General features: G+C 40.1%; 1 protein-coding gene across 3 annotated transcripts; it reads right to left on the bottom strand.

Moving 5' to 3' along the window:
• Positions 1–197: 197 nt before the first annotated feature.
• Positions 198–18,936, bottom strand: fxr1 (FMR1 autosomal homolog 1). Of its 3 annotated transcripts, XM_072659809.1 has the most exons (17): positions 18,822–18,936; positions 15,942–15,994; positions 15,708–15,801; positions 13,825–13,896; positions 13,514–13,662; positions 11,669–11,762; positions 11,270–11,386; positions 9,932–10,102; positions 9,530–9,608; positions 9,323–9,432; positions 8,930–9,016; positions 7,888–8,098; positions 7,383–7,589; positions 5,171–5,371; positions 4,528–4,605; positions 2,918–3,003; positions 198–1,177 (listed from the first exon to the last, which is right to left on the bottom strand). In XM_072659809.1, exons 1-17 carry the CDS (start codon positions 18,870–18,872, stop codon positions 1,016–1,018), a joined length of 2,022 nt encoding a protein of 673 aa, XP_072515910.1. In that variant the 5' UTR covers positions 18,873–18,936; the 3' UTR covers positions 198–1,015. The 3 variants fall into 3 exon arrangements, with proteins under 3 accessions (XP_072515910.1, XP_072515908.1, XP_072515909.1); XM_072659807.1 differs by lacking the exon at positions 4,528–4,605 and having other exon boundaries at positions 18,822–18,932; XM_072659808.1 differs by lacking the exon at positions 4,528–4,605 and having other exon boundaries at positions 7,894–8,098; positions 18,822–18,932.
• Between the last annotated feature and the right edge of the window lie 351 nt (positions 18,937–19,287).

Genomic DNA, 19,287 nt, shown 5'->3' with positions numbered 1-19,287 from the left:
ACAAAACATATTGCACATCAAACAACCAGAATGATCATTTAAAAAAAAAGAAAAAGAAAAAATCAAAAGAAAGGAAATAAGAACTCAAACGTAGTTTACAGAACAGAAAATCTGGAAGTTGATCTTTCAGTAGTCCAAATTGTTACCTGCGTGCAAATACGTTCAGGCAGCCGCTTTAGTGTTAAAAGAATAACTGCTTTTGTTTTTGTTGTTTTTTTCTCATTTTAAATACTGTACATTTAAAAATAAATAAACCAAAACAAGGCTTCTTTTGCTAAACAGTCACTGTCATCATCGTTACAGCCCGACAGGCGATGAATCAGAACAAAATCGATCTTTCCGAAAGTCAGGTGGAGTGGTTTTTTTTTTGTTTGTTTGTTTGTTTTTGTCCTCCATACACCATTTAAAAACAGACCAGTCAGAACATTATTCTAAAGGGAAAGAAGTTACAGTTCAGTGCAATAACATCCTCTCTTCCAGACTGCAAGTTCTAGATATCCTTCCCCTTCTCAATTATGAAGTGGTTGCATATTAAAACAAAATGCAGCTAACTCTCCCTCCTTTTCCAGTATTAGGATATCTGGGATCTTCCCACGCCTTTTTTTTTTTTTTTTTTTTTTTTTTTTTAATTAATCATTTCATTTTCCTTATAGCCGACCGCTTTGAGGGTGAAACTACTCTCTGAAGGCACAACATCTGATCATGTACTTAGACGTACTCAAATTTGTTGTAAATGAAGTTTCGGTTTTCGTCTCTTCAGGGCTCAACTGTTTTTTTTGTTTTTTTTTTTATTATTATTATTATTATTATTGTCATCTTTCCTCCCCTCCTACCTGTTCCATGGCGAAGGAACAGAAAAGTGCAGTAGAAAATCTGGAAGTCCATATGTCTATCTTTGGCAAGCTTGTACAAGCACTATTGTAAAAATGTAAAGGTTATGACTTTTTTTTTTTGTTGGAAAAACGTAAAACAAAGGAAAAAAAAAATTCTAATGAACCAGAACAGACCAAACTGCTTAGGAGAGTCCGTTAACGGCGGGCTTGTCCCCCTCGCCGGTGGCACTGGGGGTCGTGTCTGTGGAAGCTTGTTCTGCATTTTTCTGCTCGTCTCCTTTGGCGCTGGGGCCGTTGCTCACCGCTTTAGGGACTCCGTGCTCCGCTATGCTCTCCACCTGCCCCTGTGGACGAGAACATGAGAGTCCAGTGGTGAGTTTGGAGGAAATCTTTTGACTTTGACAGGTCCTGGAAAACCTGAAAAGTCCTGGAAAATAAACATGCTAAAATCCAGTACTGAATAGTCCTTGAAAACTTACTTAACAAAATTGTAAAATACAACAAGGCTTGTAAAATATTGTAATGAGCTCCTGTTGTCATTTTATATAATAATACAAAACACAAACCTTTATAGTACCATATTTTTTCAAAACAACCAATCGCTGCCCGTATTTCATAAGACCATGCTAATTCATGACCATTTCATAGGACCATGCCCAGTTTTGGCCGTGGTATCATGAACGTGCATCATGTTCATCATCCGCTACTAGCGTGGGGTCCTTTCTACAGGGTCCTTTTTAGTTTTTTTTGTAGTTGAAAAAATCATGAAGTCCTTGGATCTGAAATTGGTTAAAGAGTATGAACCCTGTGAACTGAATGAATGAATGTTTGTCAGCCTGACAGGATTTAGCTTCAGTAAATCCAGGTCCATCCCCTAATGAGGTAGATTACAACCAGATTTCCACCCAGCTGTCAAATTCAAGTCAGACAGTGGTAAGACTGCACTGCCATCAGCTCTGTACAAGAGGATAAACATAATATGCTGGTAAAAAACACTCAGCCTAACAGAACTGGGTAATAAGACAATATTGTATCGTATAGTGATAAATGTTATCGTGGATATCATCAGTGCTTAAAGAGCACTGAATAACTGCACGTTTCTTTACAAAGAGTGTAATCAGTAGTTATTTAACTGAATGGAGTGCAGCATATTCTAAGTAAAAATCACTGTACTCAGTATGGGAGAATATTTGGACAGCAATTTTTAAAAATTGTTACACTGTTGGTGCAATTTGTCTACAAGACAACATATTGTTACACATATCGTATATCGTAAAAATATCTTTAAATATCATGAAATAAAATTTTCCAGATCGCCCAGCTCTACGTTAACATGTACTATCCGGATCATATCTGGATCTACTTTTGGGGGGGGGATCCTCAAACCAATTAAAATGACAGATCTGAATTTAAGCCTCGGTTGAGAAAGCCAAAGACGGCTGTTTCTGACTGACGGATTCTCACTTGCCTTCCTGTGTCCAAATGCAGAAAACACTTTTACACCGTTTACACTTCAAACCTGGACAAGATCAGTCTCAGACTGCCTCCGAATGTGGTTCGAGTGTTCCGGTTGTATTCCAATTTCTTCCCAATTCCAATGCTTTCAGGTGTACACCTGGTTTCTTACGTGGTCATGCGAAATCCGAATGTGATCCAATCACCAACAATACTATGTTAATGGCAGCTGTAAACAGCCATTTTACTTAGGGTGATCTTCAGACTCTGGGATCCTGGTCCAGATCAAACTCAAGCATGGTTGGGTTTGTTTGCTGTGCGAAAAACAGCTTTTTGGGATAGTTTGAATTTTTGGACCCATTGCAGGAAGCTGAGGCAGCCTAACGCCACCTGTTAAATGACAGAAGAGGAAAGGAGCACATGGGGGAGATTATATCTGTCGCTGACTAGATCACTGTTGCAGGACAGTGTGTTCATTTGGTAAACTAGAACTAGGCTCGAGTTCTGCACTTCCACTGTACCATCAGACAGCCTTTCAAGTTCTGAATAATCTGGGTTGAGCCACAATCTGATGCTCTACATAACAAAACATAACTAAATCCGTCAGAAACAAAGGAATTCTGACCTACCAAATCCTTTTTATTCTTCTTCAGATCTCTCGGTGTTCTCTGCCTGCTTTCTGATTCAGCTCGGGATATGTAATCAGCCACAGTAACTGCAAAAAGAAGAAACATAAAAAAAAAGTCAAGACTTGCAGAAAGCAGACAGCAAACAACTCTGGCGAACATGCTGTAATAAAAAGGTTGGAAGTTAGCTGAACTCATAAGTGGACACTGATGGTGTATGAGGCAGGCCCATTGGTGCAGCATCTTCACACTCGTTTCAACACATTTCCACCCAGAACACAGCAGTGACCCGTTAGTAGATTAATATTAATCCACAAAAAGAGCACACTGTGAGTACATCACTAACAACACGACACTTTAAGCTTTACATTCTTATCCTAAATCCAAACCATGAAACGTTATGGATAAAAAACATAGTAGGGCTGGGCGATATGGTAAAAATACTAGATCACGATATTTAAAGACTTTTCATTTATCATGATACATATATTCACAGACTAAAAACATCAGTATCTACAGATTCTTATAAACTACTGTTCAGATCCTCTCCTGTACAGAATACAGTGATTTATACTCATCATCTGCTGCTCTGCATCTAATGAACCCAGTCTAATTACACTGTTAGTAATGAAACCTGCAGCTGATCAGTGTTTATTAAGCACTACCAGTCTCCTCCATATGATTAGAGGAGCTTATTCTTATCACCATAACAAAATCCATTACAATATGATTAAATATCGTCATATTGCCCAGCTCTATAACAGATCACTCACACCATGCCCTGAGCAATACTAAGAGGATATGAAGTATGGCTACAGGAGGTGAAAGGTCTTCCCCCAACCCCCAAATAGAGCAGAATCTGTCCCGTTTAGCTGGAATATGTTAAATAAAAATCATCTTTTTTAAATCACCTTTACAGAAGCATCTTCCAACCGGTCCTTTACGCACCTCAGTGGAATCTGCGTAGCCTGGCTGCATCCCCAGAAAGGAAACTATGAATTGCAGTGATGCAGATCGTAATAACTGTGATAGATCTGCTCAGTAGAGTAATTTTTCCACCTTCACCTGTCATTTTTACATTCAGGTGGATGAACATGGATTGTGCGCACGCTGATGTAATATAAATGGTTGCAGATGACGCACCTAAAATATCACCAAATCTACCTGCGTCACCTCGTCCGTGTCTCTCAGTGGCGGGACAAGCCTAGAAAAGTCACCGCCCTTCTGCTTCAGCTTAATGGGCGTACGGACTCTCCTCTCCTCTGATGCATTCTCTCTCTCTTTCCGAATAACAGAACGATAATAGAACGATATCTAATGTTTTTCACCTCACTCGTCAGTGGTATTAATATAATGGTACGAAAGGGTGTATGCAAAAATAAAAGAAATGAGTAAGCCTTCTATGGCCTGTGGAGACCTGCTTTTACACCAAGACCATCCTATAGCTTATATCCTTGCTATCCTATATCCTTATAGCTACTAGCCAGATGTAGCAAATCAGCACAAAATAGCACAAAATCTGCATGTGTTGGGTTTAAAAACTGGTTAGAGGGTCAATCCAGGCACACTGAGCCATGCAGATCAATACACCAGCACCCATGTCCACCTGTTACCTGGCTGCCTCTCCTCTGGAGGGCGGAAGCGGCGGCGGCGGCTACGGTTACGCCGCTGTGGTTTAGCCTCAGCATCATCTACAACAGGGAGAGGCCCTCTCTCAGAGTTACTCCACAAAGTACTAACACAGAGACCTTAACAGGTCCACTTCATGACCTCTGTTTAGTTTTTAGAAAGAGTGCATTTGGGAAGGAGCCAAGGACTACTGCAGTTTACACAGCCTTGAAGCGCTGCTCTTATAAAAAAAAAAAAAAAAAAAAAAAAGAAGCTTACACAACTCAGATGCAGCAGATTAAGGGAAACCTATATCTACAACTAAGCAAAACACATGCTACAACTACAACTGCGTAGCTTTTAGGAGTCAGAGTAATCCTAAAGCTACTGAAAAATGACACCTACACTACTAACCCAAAACAACCAGGCGTATAACAGGAACTGGAATTGCGCATGTTTGCACTGTAATCTGTGTAGTTAGTGATGTTCCAGGATTTTGGTGTGAAAGGGGTCAAAGCTACACCTAAGGTTCCCCATGACTAATATTCAGAAAATGGTGTGTGAGTGTGTGTGTGTGTGTGTGTGTGTGTGAGTGTGTATATATGTGTGAGGAGGATAATGAGAAGCTCCAGGGATGGGCATGTTTACCTAGGCCATTTTCGCTGACCGAGGCGTTGTCAGACTCGCTCATGCCGTCAATCAGCGTGGCTTCCTCGTCCGTGCGACGGCGGCGTGAGCGCCTGCGCCGGCTCGTGTTCACCTGAGACTCGCTGGCATCAGTGTCCGCTGTCTGGTCCGTCTCCGTGTTGTCCAGGAGACTATAGGGGTTCCGGTCAGGATCTCTGAGAACTGAGGAAAAAGCAGGAAAGGTTCTGGAGGTACTTCTTTTTTGCACTGGTTTCCAATGAAGAGGACATGAAACACAGTTCAACTCAGCATAAATACACATTTAACATCATGACAATTAATATTAATAAACCTTAATATTATATTATGCAAGACAGTATATCCCGTATCAGAATTTTAATATTTCTTAAATATTAAACAATGCAGTGCATTGAGCATTCGCACATCTGTGTCAGCAATGGGCCAAACTTTACGTAGCTGTAGGCTTTCATTAGAAGGGGTGATAGATATTAAATCATTAAAAAGAAATAACGTTTCTTTGTAGAGGCTTTTCTCAAGGTCCATAAATACATCATTGAAGTTAAGCTCAAACATCTGTCTGATGTCTAACATTTTTTGAAGCAGCCACCAACCGATAGGGCTGGGATTCAGAGGGTACCATGCGCACCTAGCGCCAAGTACTGGTTGTGTGCTGTTCCTCATTACTCCTTTATTATACACTACTAACTCAGTTGCCTTTACGGCAAATTCTAACAGAAGATGCCTTCATGCTGAGAAGACCCTTCACTGTGAGAAGATGACGAGTGTTGTAGAGTATACAGACCGTCCCCTGTAATAATGTACTGTAATTCAGACCATTTGTTTGTGAACTGTATGTGGATACATTAGCACACTTGGACATTTCCTTGGTGTTTGTCTCTCTGAGGCTTGTTTTGATGCATTTTGGTGGGGTTTTGTTTTTGTTCGTGGACCTCACGGCACTTGGAGGCTGGTTATTCCTTGAGAACGTTATTGTGACCGGACAGCTTGTTTGTGCCCATCTCCAAACTACACTTCCAGGCACGACAGCGCGGCCTGAGATAGTAGTATCACTGTGGAACTGTGTGAAAGGTTATCTGGGAACGTTCAAGGCTCCAGGGCAGGAATCAGAGTGACTGCTGTGGATGCGCACAAGGAACCCACATTTATTTATTTATTTTTTTAGCTGAACTAAATACTGATCCAGTGACATCATGTTCACTTTGGTTTCTGAACCATTCCAAAATAGTTTTTGATAGATGACAAATCAACTGTGTGAGAAGATGGAATTTACAAATAAATTGACAAAGACAACTGCTTTGTCCAAGTCTGTTTGGGTGGGGGACCCAAGGATGCACTCATCACCCTCTTCACTCATCATCTTCAATGTTTGTTTTTTTGGTAATACTTTTTAAATCTCATTATTTTAAGTTAACTTTTTGTGTTTTCAATTATTATCATTAAATGTTTGCTTTTTTTCTTTTTTTGCAATTCTGAGAAGCACGTTTTCTATTATATATTTACAATATTTCTATTTATATATATATATATATATATATATATATATATATATATATTTATTTATTTATTTATTTAAAGAGCAACACTAGTAAAATGACAAACATAAAGTAGCAAAAACTGGTATCTGGTAGTTTGTCCAGCTAAGGCATTCCCTGGTAAATGTAGTCATGCTACGGTATGGTCCGCTGGCCGGATGAGAGGACACCGGACAGCTAGCTGGAGTACACGCTAGACTAATGGCTTTAGCTGTTATTTAAATATGGCTAATGTTACTGTGGGAAAGGAAGGGGGTTAAAAGACAGCTGGTGCTGCTCTTTAAGTATGAAGAACAAAACAAAAATGCATAGTAAAGGAGCATGTATTATGGGTGTGGATCTCTGAATTGTAGTGTAATTGAATCGCTGTAAAGTCAAAGAATCATGAAATCACAGATTTCTATTAAAATTTTAATAAATATACAAATAAATATTCAGTATTTTTTTATATACTAAATTCACAAATATGTGCCACTATTGGCACAGTAGTGGAATATCTACAATAAAAACAATACACTACACAATTAACATTTCAAAAACAGCCCGATACGTTTTGTCCAAATAATTACTCAAATATTATTAGAACATTCCAGGATCCATGTGAATCAACGCGAATCAATTCAGATCAATCATACATTTCTGCAGAAGAGTAAATCTACCTGAGCTCATGGTGCTGGACCCTCTCCCTGCTCCACGACCTCTGAGCCCTGGTCCTCCGCGGCCTCGGCTCACTGGAGGTCTCCTCCGGCTGTCTCTCTGTGGCCGGATGCCCCGCTCCGGCTCCTCCCCGGCCAGGGACCAGTCACTCAGCTCGTCCTTACGCTCCGAATCGGTCTCAGAGGCATATGAATGCTCAGAGTTTGTTCCTAAAGACAGAGATTTTAAAGGAATTTGTGATTTCATTGCCTTACTGAGCTCCATTTCTTACAGTTAGCATGTAGTTTTCTTAGGTGTGCTATTCTAATTACGTATTATATCCACATATATAATAACAATGATTTAAATATACATCACAAGCATTATTATTGCTTAGAATAAAAATAATTATTGTAAAAATATTATAATAATTATTGTTAATATGTACTGTGATCTCTTTATTAAAACTACCCCAATACATGTTAGGAAGGTGCAGTACTGTGTAGTGTTAGTTTACAAAGATGTTACCGTAACCTGAAGTGTAGTTCATCCCCCTGCGGCCGCGACCCCTGCCAGCATAGGAGCGGCTGGAGTGCAGAGGGGCATTGGGCGCGCTCTCGTCTGTGTTATAGCCCTTATCCTTGTCTGCAGGGCGACCAGGGACGGGCCGGTAGCCCAGCCCAATCTGCCGCAGCTGTTCATCAATCTGCAGCCTCTCCAGCCTCAGCTGCTCCACCTCCTGCAGAGTAACAAAACACGGTGCTGCTTAAAAATGACCCTTTAATCTGATCGGAGACCTGCGGTGAGTCGTACAGTGCTGGAAAGCACGTTAATGAACACCTAAATGCTGTGTGAGGCAAGCATTGGAGACAGGCGTGATGCTAACTGGTGGGGTTTATGCTGCTTTTGTTGGAGTAACTGTCTCTACTATCCAGAGAAGAAAAAGAAGAAGAAGGATTTCTACTAGATTTTGGAGGATCATTGCTGTGAGGTTTTGACTGCATTCAGTGAGGTCAGAATGTTGGCTGATCACCACCAACCTCACCCCCAATTCATAACAAACGTACTGGATGGAGCACCTTAACTTCAGAGAACAGTTCTGCTACTCCACAGCTCAATGCTGGGAGCTTTATACCCCTCTAGCCCATGGTGCTAACAGGTTGATGTTTATCTGTTCCAGAGTAGGACTGGGCGATATGGTAAAAATACTATATCACGATATTTAAGGACTTTTTTTCGTGATACACGAAAAATTCTCATTCTTATAAACTACTATTCAGATCCTCTCCTGTACTGAATACAGTGACATACGCTGCTCTTCATCTAATTAAACCAGTCTAATTACACTGTATGCTTAGAAAAGTATATTGTCTATTACGATTAGAATATTCTATCGTATTGTGATAAATTTTGTCATATTGCCCAGCCCTCTTCCAGAGCGTCCTATTCTTCTGGCAACATTGCTCTACAGGGACTAGACAAGATGTGTGGGCATATGTGTGTGGTTCAAACAGCTTGGTCTAAATGAGAAACAGGACAGCAACTCTTCCCAAGCACAAAGATTACTTACGTTTAGGTAAGAGATGTGGTACTCCAGGAGGACCTGCACATTGCCAATGCTCTCCTTAGTACCAACAAATGTGAAGGGGACCATTCCCTGTTATGAAGATACAAGATTATTACTGGGGAATATATCGTCGCTGTAACAGCAACAAACACAAGACTCTCCAAAAAAGCAAGTTTACAAGTAAAGGGTACATTTTAATAATAATCTATATAATACAATGTAAAGTTGGAAATGGGGAACAACAACTGCCTGATTTAAACGATATCAAAAAGTAAAAAATGGGCAACATGGAGGTTCAAGAGTTTTGTCCGACAACAACAAAATGCAGTTTCTTTTACAATTATTTTTATTTTTTATTTATTTTGGCTTAAAGCTGCACTGAGAATGGGGTCTTACTTCTTGTCTGGGGAGTTTGTTGTCATTGTCGCCTTCGATTCGTACCCGGACCACTCCAGATTTGTCCACAATCTCCTGAATGACCTTGCCATTCTTGCCAATAACCTTGCCTAAAAATAATATTTAATAAGTTCATAAATTAAGTTCATCCTGAATCCTTTTAGAACATCATGTGGTAAAAAATGAACAAGAAAGAAAGCTGCATACCGACTAGGTTTCTAGGAATTTGTACAGACTCTTCCAGGAATTCCAAGTAATTCCTTGCTTTCTGAACAGCTTCTTCAGTCTGGAAGACATAAATAAATGAAATAAATAAATAAATAAATAAAATAATGTGGCAACTCTCTGAAGAACAATGCATGCCGACAGATCATTACAACTGTCCCAACTCAGCTGCAGTAACAAACGTTATGCAAATAAGTCCTGGATTCTGTACAATCCTCTCCCTCTTTTAGCAACTTTATGGTCTGATTTGCAAAATCGGCTCCAAAACCTCATTCCATTACATTGATGCAACATGTTCCTGCAACAATCCTGAAGCCTAGAAACGAAGGCTCTCTTTATCTGATATGGAAAATCAGATAAAGTCTAGTCAGCATGTTCACCTACCTCGCCATAAATCCTGAAGGTACCGCTTTCTTCATCCAGCTCGATAGCCGTCACTCCTGGCACTTTTCTGGCCTGCTGGATGTTGCTGCCGTGGCTGCCGATGGCGAGGCCCATGAGGTCCTCCCTCACAGTGAACTCCTCTTGGAAGGCTGAGGCCAGCTGTTTTGTGCTCTGAATATAATAACCACAATGATGATGATGATTAAGGGTGAGTCAGTAGTCTGGGTCGTCCCAAAAAAAAAAAAAAATCAATAAGACGCTAGATTCTTTCTAAATGCTAGCTTTCAAGGTCGTGGAGAAATACAGTACAGGTGGACGATACATTTTCATATTTGATACAACATTTAAGATTTAATACATTTTCTAACCATTTAAATTTGGTGAAATATCACGATTCTACACAGGTTAGTTTGGATTTTTTTTCAGCTCCCTGCCGCACCCTCTAACCAAAAAAACACCACCACACCTAGTTTATGAACACTTCAGAACAATAAATAAATAAATAAATGAAAAATAAAAGGATTTAAAATGTGGGTGTGTCTACACCATAAGCCTACTCCTCTTCTCCTGCTCACTTTATTCTGATAGGCTGTACTTGGATGCCTAGATTTAAATCAGCTGTTACCATGAAAGGTAGATGGTAAATGACTTGATACAGAATCGGGGGCATAAAAATTCAAATTCTACATTTTCATATCATTTATTTTTAAAAATAATGAATAAATAATATAATATAATAAAATATAAAACTTTTATTAATTAATTTAAATTTAAAAAAAAAACATCAATGCAAAGCGAGAAAAACATTGTTGAAATAAATATATAAATATATAAATAAATTGTCAGCCAATCTAGCAGATCCAATCCAATCCAAATAATAGGGTCAGGAAGAATGTGAGAAAATATCAATATACCGAAGTATCCTGATATTATGTTTAGCAATACTGTATCGATTCTCAGACACACAGAATTAATTATTAATTAATATTTAGATGTAAAGATTGGTGTCATTTAGTGTTGCGTTCAAACCCCAGCCAATAGGTAGCAGTGTTGTACTCTTGCCTGTTCTGATTGGATAAAAAACAGACTTCCTCAGATTTTCTGCATATGATGGGGTTTTGTTTACATTTTTAATTTGATTTAAATTGTACATTTGATAAAAATAAAACAATCATATCACCTTGCTTACAGTATCACAATATATGGAATCGTAATGCCTTGATCATGATGCGCATCATATCATATCGCCAGGATCTTGCCAATACACAGCCCTCCTCTACAGGAGAGTCACGGCCCTCAGAAGCAACAGAAAATAAACAGCTGCTTGCATGACATTACCTCCAAGTGCTTTGTGGCTTCCTCGTTCCTGTACATGAGCATGAGCTTGGTGCGGATGCTTCTTAAGTGCATGTCACTCAGTAGAGAAACCCGCTTCACCGTGGATTCACTTACAGACTAATAAAGACAACAAAACCAAAACCACATTCCAGGTCCCATTAGAGCTACTTAAGCTTACAGATGATTCTGAGAGAGCAAAACCTATAACCTGTTTAGTCATGACATTCTACTTTAATGTATAATAACTCGGGCTGATTAACATTAGAAATTATAAGATCTGATGATTTCTGCAACTACTCCTCAAACAAAACAAGAACTGAGGACTCCTGGGAAATTATTCAGTATGTTTAACTTTGCCATTAATCAGTAGTGCCTATTTGATTAAAGGCAGGGACCTACCAGTATGACCAGTTGGCCAGCCTCTGGGCTGTAAACTATCCGGCTTGCCCCAACAGCCTTTTTGAAGTCTCTGTGTGCAAGCTCATTCGCACACCTGTTAGAGACAGAGACACAGAGACACACACAGAGAGAGAGAGAGAGAGAGAGAGAGAGAGAGAGAGAGAGAGAGAGAGAGAGAGAGAGAGACAGACAGAGAGAGAGAGAGATTGTGGGAGGAACTTAATGCATTGCCCAGAACAGCATTATTCACAGTAATAACAGTAAGAGGTAGGGATCCGCTCCGATACAGTGTCAACGACACTGAAAAATCATAGTCCCATCTCAAAAACCTTGTATCTCCCAAATATCCACTTTAGATGAGAAGGAAAAGCCTTCTAAACTTTCAATGGAAGCCAATGCAAAAGATTTTATCCCACGTTATTTGAGTAATCTTATTGGTCAATTCCTTAAATGTTTGACACAATTTGACACAATATTCTCGTCTTCAATGTCCCTAAATTCAGCCATGTCTCTCCACTGCTGCGTTCTCTCCACTGGCTTCCTGTAGCTGCCCGAATCAGATTCAAAACCCTGACGCTCACCTACAAAGCCAAGAATGGACCAGCCCCTCCGTACTTGATGGCAATGGTCAAAAGCCGGTCTGCACCAAGAGCCCTTCCAGCTTCAAGTACGGCTCGGCTCGACCCGCCATCCCTTAAGATCCACAGAAGACAAGTGTCCAGGCTTTTTTCTGTCCTGACACCAAAGTGGTGGAACGAGCTTCCCCTGGGTGTCCGAGCGGCCGAGTCGCTCGCTGTCTTCAAACGCGGACTGAAGACCCACCTCTTCTGAGAGGACTTGGGCGAACAGAGTTCTATGGTCGCCTTATTGTCTTGTGTTTAGCAATGTCTAAGCTTAGAGGTATCCTTTGAATTATTGGTCTATTTTAACTAGCTGAGGTTTTCTTGGGTAAATAGCAAAGCACTTTGTAAGTCGCTCTGGATAAGAGCGTCTGCTAAATGCCGTAAATGTAAATGTAAATTTAAAGAACTGCCAGATTCACGTAATGTCAAAACGTCAAAAACACAAAAATGTAATGGGAACCGTAATCTGCTTGTAATTCCTCATTTCTGACTCATGTCATGCTATCCAGTTTCTCCTGCTCTGGGTTTTAGAAGGAAACTGGTTTACTGATCTACTGAAACTTTATTGATAAACTAAAAGGCCCACAGTGCATTTCTTCCATTCAGTAAATATTCAATGAAATTGTGATTTCATTTTTGTGGCTCAGTGAAATTCTTAACTTTGTTCTTAGACTTATCACAATATTTATTGTTATATCTAATTATGTTTTCTAATATTGTACAGACTGGAAGTCTATGTTCTGAAATGGTACATTTTCAGCCTTCGTATTTATCCACGTAACAATGTGGGTGCTATAGTCTTACACTGTAGAGATACAAGGCTTCTACCCAACTGAAAGGACGTGTAAATGTAAAACTGCACAGCCGTTATGTCCCTCACTCTATCCTGAACATCTCTCGAATATCATCTTTCACTGAAATCAGTGTCAATAATCAAAGACATGCACCTGGGTGCAGCCTATCAGAGTGAAGTGAGCTCAGAGAGGGCGGGAATTATTCTATGGACGTAACCATGCTCAGTCTGAAGAGCTTACGCATTACAGAGGCTGTGAGGTTTGGGGTGACGCAGTACAAACTAAGAGCGTTATACTGGTAAACTTTATAAACTTCTATAAAATCATGTCATTTTTAATAAATGAACTAAAAAGCGAGCCCCGAGAGTCCCGGCCTCACACAACACACATCATCATCACACCCAGAAAAGGCAGGACTCCGCACTCACGCTGCCTTCAGGTCATCAGGGACAGGAACAGTGCACTTGAAGAAGGTGTTTTCTGTCACGGCTTTGTTGAGGTTCACGGGCCGGAGGCGTTCAAAAGTGACGATTTCGTTGTACGTCGCGTCACACGCAGCATACTCGATCACGTAGAACTGCGCAGAAAGGAAAGCGAAAGTTACAACCAGACACACACAGACACACACAGACAGACACACACACAGACACACACACACAGACACACACACAGCAGAGGATGCCGGGGAAACGAAAGCGAAAGGCAAGGCTAAACAGACGCAGTTTAACTGCATACTCACATCTCCCTTCATCATTCGTACTTTCGCCAGCCACCAGCCGCATGGCTCCTGTTCATTCGCTCTGGAGTAGATCTGAGACAGAAAACAGACTCAGCAAAACTGGAGCCGGAGCTTCAGATCATTTGCTATCCTTGAAACGGACAGAAACACTGCGATAACAGGAGATATCTGCGGGGTGTACAATGTTTATCACGATGTTTGGTTTTTCTGAGGTCTGCAAACAAGCAGGAGAAGATCAAACGCACCAGCAGAACAAAAAAAACAGTCTAAAAAAAGATGAAAAATTAGAAGAACTGATCCCTATGTGTATTATTTAATATGAGGAACAGCAGGGGAAAAAACTAATGGTTAAAAAAAACTAAGAAATGGCATACTGGGCCAACATCCTATCAGCTCTTTGTTATTTTGTGTTTACAGGTTCTTAAATTGGACGAAATCCAGATATTTCTCCTAACTTTGCCAGCGTTCAAAACATATATTGACAATATCCGATTAGCTCAATGAGCAAAAATATAATCAGTGAAAATGGAGCCAGGGCTTCATATGATTTGCTTCCCTAGACAGAAACACTGAGATATGATGAAATATCTTCATGGAAAAGTGTTTTCATGTTTTCTAAGTTCCGCAAAAAGGCAGGAGATAAAACACATCAGCAAAACCAGAAAAGTCTATTAAAATAAATAAATAAAATATGCAATAAAGCAAAATACTGGTAAAACGAATATAATGAAGATAATGGCATAATCAGCTAACATCCAATCAGCTTGTTGTTGTGTTGTTTTTAATCTGTGGCATCTCTAGTTGTTTACAGGCTCAACACTTGGTGTAAATTCATATTTTTCTTCATTATATCTGTGTTCTAGACATATACTGAGAATACCAATATCTCGCTCAATAAAGCATATTCTGACATCATTTATCACAATAAGAACATTTCACTTCTACTAAACTATTAAAAAAGTCTCCGAATCAAAGATTCTCTGATTTTAATAGTAAAAAATTAACCTGAAGATACACATAAAATATCTGATACTACAACTCTACAAATGCCCAGCTTTAAACCCCTTAAACCATCTGCCTTGTTACACTCTACCAGCTTATCTTAATCCATGAACTACTCCAGTGCACTACAGTGCAGGACTAGCTAACGTATTCTGAAGGTATGGGAGGGTGTAATAGATGTTTGGACCAGCCGGTGGATCCTGGGCATTTGAGGAGTTGTTGAGGGGTTAACTAATTAGTAGGTAGTACAACAACAGAGCTACACATACACTGCAATGTTTATCATGTAGTATTTCAAACTACACTATACTTTACTACTGAATTAAATGACAGCAACCGCTAATATTAATCTATATCAATACTGTCAATTATGAAGGAGTCATTCGAAACTTATCTGTGGTTTACATCGGGGCATTTTAGTGCACTGCCTGCTCCCAACACACCTGATCCAGCTAATCAGCTAATTAACAAGTAGAGCTGGGCAATATGGCAATATTTTATCATATCGTGATACATTTTATCATCACGATAACATGCTTTTCTAATATGAAGGAGACTTTCAGTACTTATTAAACACTGATCAGCTGCAGGTTTCATTACTAACAGTGTAATTAGACTGGGTTCATTAGATGAAGAGCAGCGGATGTTGAGTATAAATCACTGTATTCAGTACAGGAGAGGATCTGAATAGCAGTTTATAAGAATCTGTAGATACTGATGTTTTTAGTCTGTGGTTGTATGTACTGTGATAAATATTGTGCATAAATAATAAATCACGATATAGTATTTTTACCAGCCCTATTAACAAGCTCTTTCTGAGTTGAAGGTGATGTGTTCCAGCAACTCTCCACTAAAGCGTTCTGTTATATACAGCTGCTTACCTCCACTTCTTCTCCTTCACCGATCTCATTCTTGCCGTCAGCTGGAGGCGGCAAGCGGACGTCGCTGAAGGGGACTTGTCTTTCTGGTTGCCAGCTTTAAAACAAACAATGGTCAGTTTTTTTGATTATATATAAGCTTTTTTTAATATAAAGTCTCTGCATGTCTTTGGTCAAAGTCCCACTGTGGAGAAGAACTGTCAGGAACATGTCCTACTAGCATTAGGCTGTACTTACTTGTTTTCAAATGAAATGGAGAGCGAGTCATCATGAACGTCTTTGACGAAGCCCTGGAACAGCCAAAGTCTCGTTATGTTGTGATTAATTACAGACAATTACACAAAAAAAACAAAAAACAAAAACGTGCTTATATCTGCGGCATAGCTGTAGTGCTAAATGTACTGTTCTTACTTTCAATGTTTATTAACTACTTTCTATGTAAAAACGACCTAAAAGGTCTGTTTGCTGTGAGGTACTAAAGGTAAAGGTACGGGTGCACGTATTTGTCACTGTACAGTGTACACTGCACAGCGAAATGTGTCCTCCGCATTTAACCCATCTGTGGTAGTGAACACACACACACACACACACACACACACACACACACTAGTGAACTAGGGGCAGTGAGTACACACACACCAAAGCGGTGGGCAACTCCAGCGTCCGGGGAGCAGAGAAGGTAAAGGGAGCAGTGGCAGCTTGCTGAGCCCGGGAATCGAACCCACAACCCTGTTATCGATAGCCCGGCACTCTAACCGCTGAGCCGCCACTGCCCCTATTAATTAATGAGACCCATCACCCGTCAGCAACTCAAATGACGGTAAGGGGTCATGCAAAAACCTTGCATCTTCTTTTATGCCTTTTTCTACTTCTGGCCATAATGTAATATAATGTAGTTGTCCTTGGGGTTGCAAAGTTCCAGGAATTTTCCAAGTTGTGAAATTAACAGGAATTAATGGGAATACTTGAGTGTCAAGTTTTAGAAATCATACGTAATAGAGGAATTAACAGTGCATGCAGGGGCTGTGGTCTCAATAGCCCTTCAGTGTGTAATGTGCCATGTGCCTGGGATTGAGAAGCAGCTTTGCTATTCAACCGATTTGGCATCATATCTAATAATATAATTATATCTAATCTCATATATCATATCTAACAATAATAATATAATTATTATAGCCAATGCTTTAATATATTTTATGCTTATGTAAATATTTTTTACCAACTATATCTATGTTGCTCACCTTTATCTTTGAATATTCCCATATTCATATGCCCATTAATTTCCGTTAATTCACATAATTACCCGTTCATTCCCACAGTAAGTTTATTTGTATTGTTGTGCCTTCATGTCTACTGTTGATAAACAAAAACAGTACATTGATGTCAGTGTATGATAAGTTCATTTATACTAAACAACATTTGCTCCAATAAATTCCTAATGTTCCCAAAATGTCCATGGAAAGTTCACATCTTGAAAGATTCCCAAAGTTTCCGAGCTAAAGTTCCCATGGAAAGTAACCGGTACTTTACTGGAAATCTATCAGAAAGTTTCCACCACTTTACAAGTATAGCTGTTCTCTACACCAATAGAAATTCTGCAAAGTGACTAAGAATTAAGCCTTTTCCTACTTTCCATCTTATGTAAAGTCAGAAGAGTTTTTTTCCCTCTTTTTTATGTTCAACACATGTTTATATATTAATTCTATGTTTCTCAGCACTCTTATTATACCTGACAATAACAAGGATACCGCTTTTCATACATCGCTGTCGTCCCATTACAAATATACAGAGCTGCAGGTTTCAGTTTTGTTTTTCTGGCCTGGCCGGCTGCTTAATCATGAGACCAGAGAAACGAAACTGCTGAACTGAAAGCAGACTGCGTGGAAACCAACAGTGTGGCTTGTTAACTTCAGAAGATCTCGTCAGAGGGATCTGAGGGGCATCCTCAGCTCCAACAGGCCCTCATTCCCCACTCCCGTACCAACAGGCCCTCATTCCCCACTCCCGTAAAAGGAAAACAGCCTTTAATCTGTGACAAGCCAGCACAGTTTCCCCCTCAGAGGCAAGTGTCTATGAAGCCGAGAGCCACTATCTCCAACCCAGCAGCTCAAAAATAGAAGTGCCTTCACAAACAGCTCCCTACTGCAGCTGATGACAGCCAGTGTGATCCACAGTGAACAGCTGCTGTGCAGCCAGATACGAATGAGCCATGAGACATGCATGGGATAACTTGTGGATGATAGAGGGGGAGAATAATAACTTCAGCAGATGGTTTTTCCAGCCTGGTCTGCCACATGAAGCCGAAAATAAATCTGAGTGTCAATGTGAAGGACTGAGACCTGGAGATCTCTCCAGAATTGAGTGGAGCAAGTCTAGCTAACTAATATTTTACTAAACTCATTTTTAGCCATGGATCAAGCCCAATACCACACTTTTGAGTCTAAAAAAAGCTAAAAACAAACGATCAGACAGGGAAAAAACTAGGAAAAGAAAATCAGAAAGTTAGTAGCTATCTGCTAGCTACTGTTAAAGCTCCCCAACTTCTACAGGGCTAGCTGCTTTAAAGCAAAGGCATCAAATTTAAGACTTTCTATGGTCTAAAATCGTGTCTGATGTAATTTTAACAAGTCCAAGCATCTGCACGACAGCTGGGGGGTTATAAAATGGTATAAAAAGCGCGATAATCCTTTTAATATTGCATTAATTCGCCTAGCCGGCTAGCACCAGACACGCAGAGCAGTTAGCTATAGCTAGCTAGCGTGTGGCTAACTAGATCGGTTAGCTAGTGCTAGCTCAAACAACGGCGATTTACGGCACCACTTAAACGCACACTCAGCTCTAAAATGTGTTAACTTTAACACAACACCTGTGTGAAAGCCAAAAGGATGAAATCTGAAGTGTTTAGTTTATTGTTTTATTGCAGAAGCCCGTTATTAGCATGTTAGCTTAGCACTAGCAACTGTCATTTAGCCTCCGCTGGAGCGCAAACATCGCCGAAAGGATCGCCCAAAACAGGCGGGTTGGTGTTAAAACCAGGCGGCTTCAGGTGTTATGCATCTTAACAGATAACCACCACCGCGATCGTCCAAAAATAGATGTTAGAAATGGTGTTTTTACCTTGTAATAAGCTCCATTGGAGCCACGAACCTCCACCGTCAGTTCCTCCATGTTGAGCACGCAGGGGATCGTGGGTAAAACTTCTAGAAGTGCTCAACCAGCTCGAGCATTAAAACCAGCGTCCGCTTCGAAATATGGGGGTATTTTAATCATATTTCATGAATTGTTTATTATAAGACCTCTTGTTTTGGACGTGACCTGTCCAAAATGACTGTGTGATACATACAAAATGAATGAGGTCAGTTATTGGGCTGTCATAGGCCTGTCTGAGGTGCTTAGTAATGGACAGTCCACCATAGCATCCCTCCTCAGCCCAGGTCAGGGTTTGTGAAATAGGGTTTAAAGCTGAATTAAATCAAATGAGTAAAGCAGTGAGAATTCATCCAGAACCTCACTCTCATTTCCTGTGGTTTACCACGGCGTTTCCATATTTTCACTTATGCCTTGTCACGGTACCGTCTAATAT

The sequence above is a fragment of the Salminus brasiliensis genome, chromosome 17 (genome assembly GCF_030463535.1).
Source record: "Salminus brasiliensis chromosome 17, fSalBra1.hap2, whole genome shotgun sequence".
Taxonomy (NCBI): Eukaryota; Metazoa; Chordata; class Actinopteri; order Characiformes; family Bryconidae; genus Salminus; species Salminus brasiliensis.
The sequence above is the reverse complement of the archived record's forward strand: the minus strand, read 5'-3'. Positions and strand labels throughout refer to the sequence as shown.

Excerpts from the sequence above, each read along its gene's own strand:
- fxr1 (XM_072659809.1), bottom strand. The coding sequence starts at position 18,872 with ATGGAGGAACTGACGGTGGAGGTTCGTGGCTCCAATGGAGCTTATTAC. Across the intron at positions 11,763-13,513 it reads CCTGATGACCTGAAGGCAGC|GTGTGCGAATGAGCTTGCAC; the intron begins GTGAGTGCGGAG and ends TGTCTCTAACAG. Across the intron at positions 8,099-8,929 it reads ACCACATCTCTTACCTAAAC|GAGGTGGAGCAGCTGAGGCT; the intron begins GTAAGTAATCTT and ends GTTACTCTGCAG.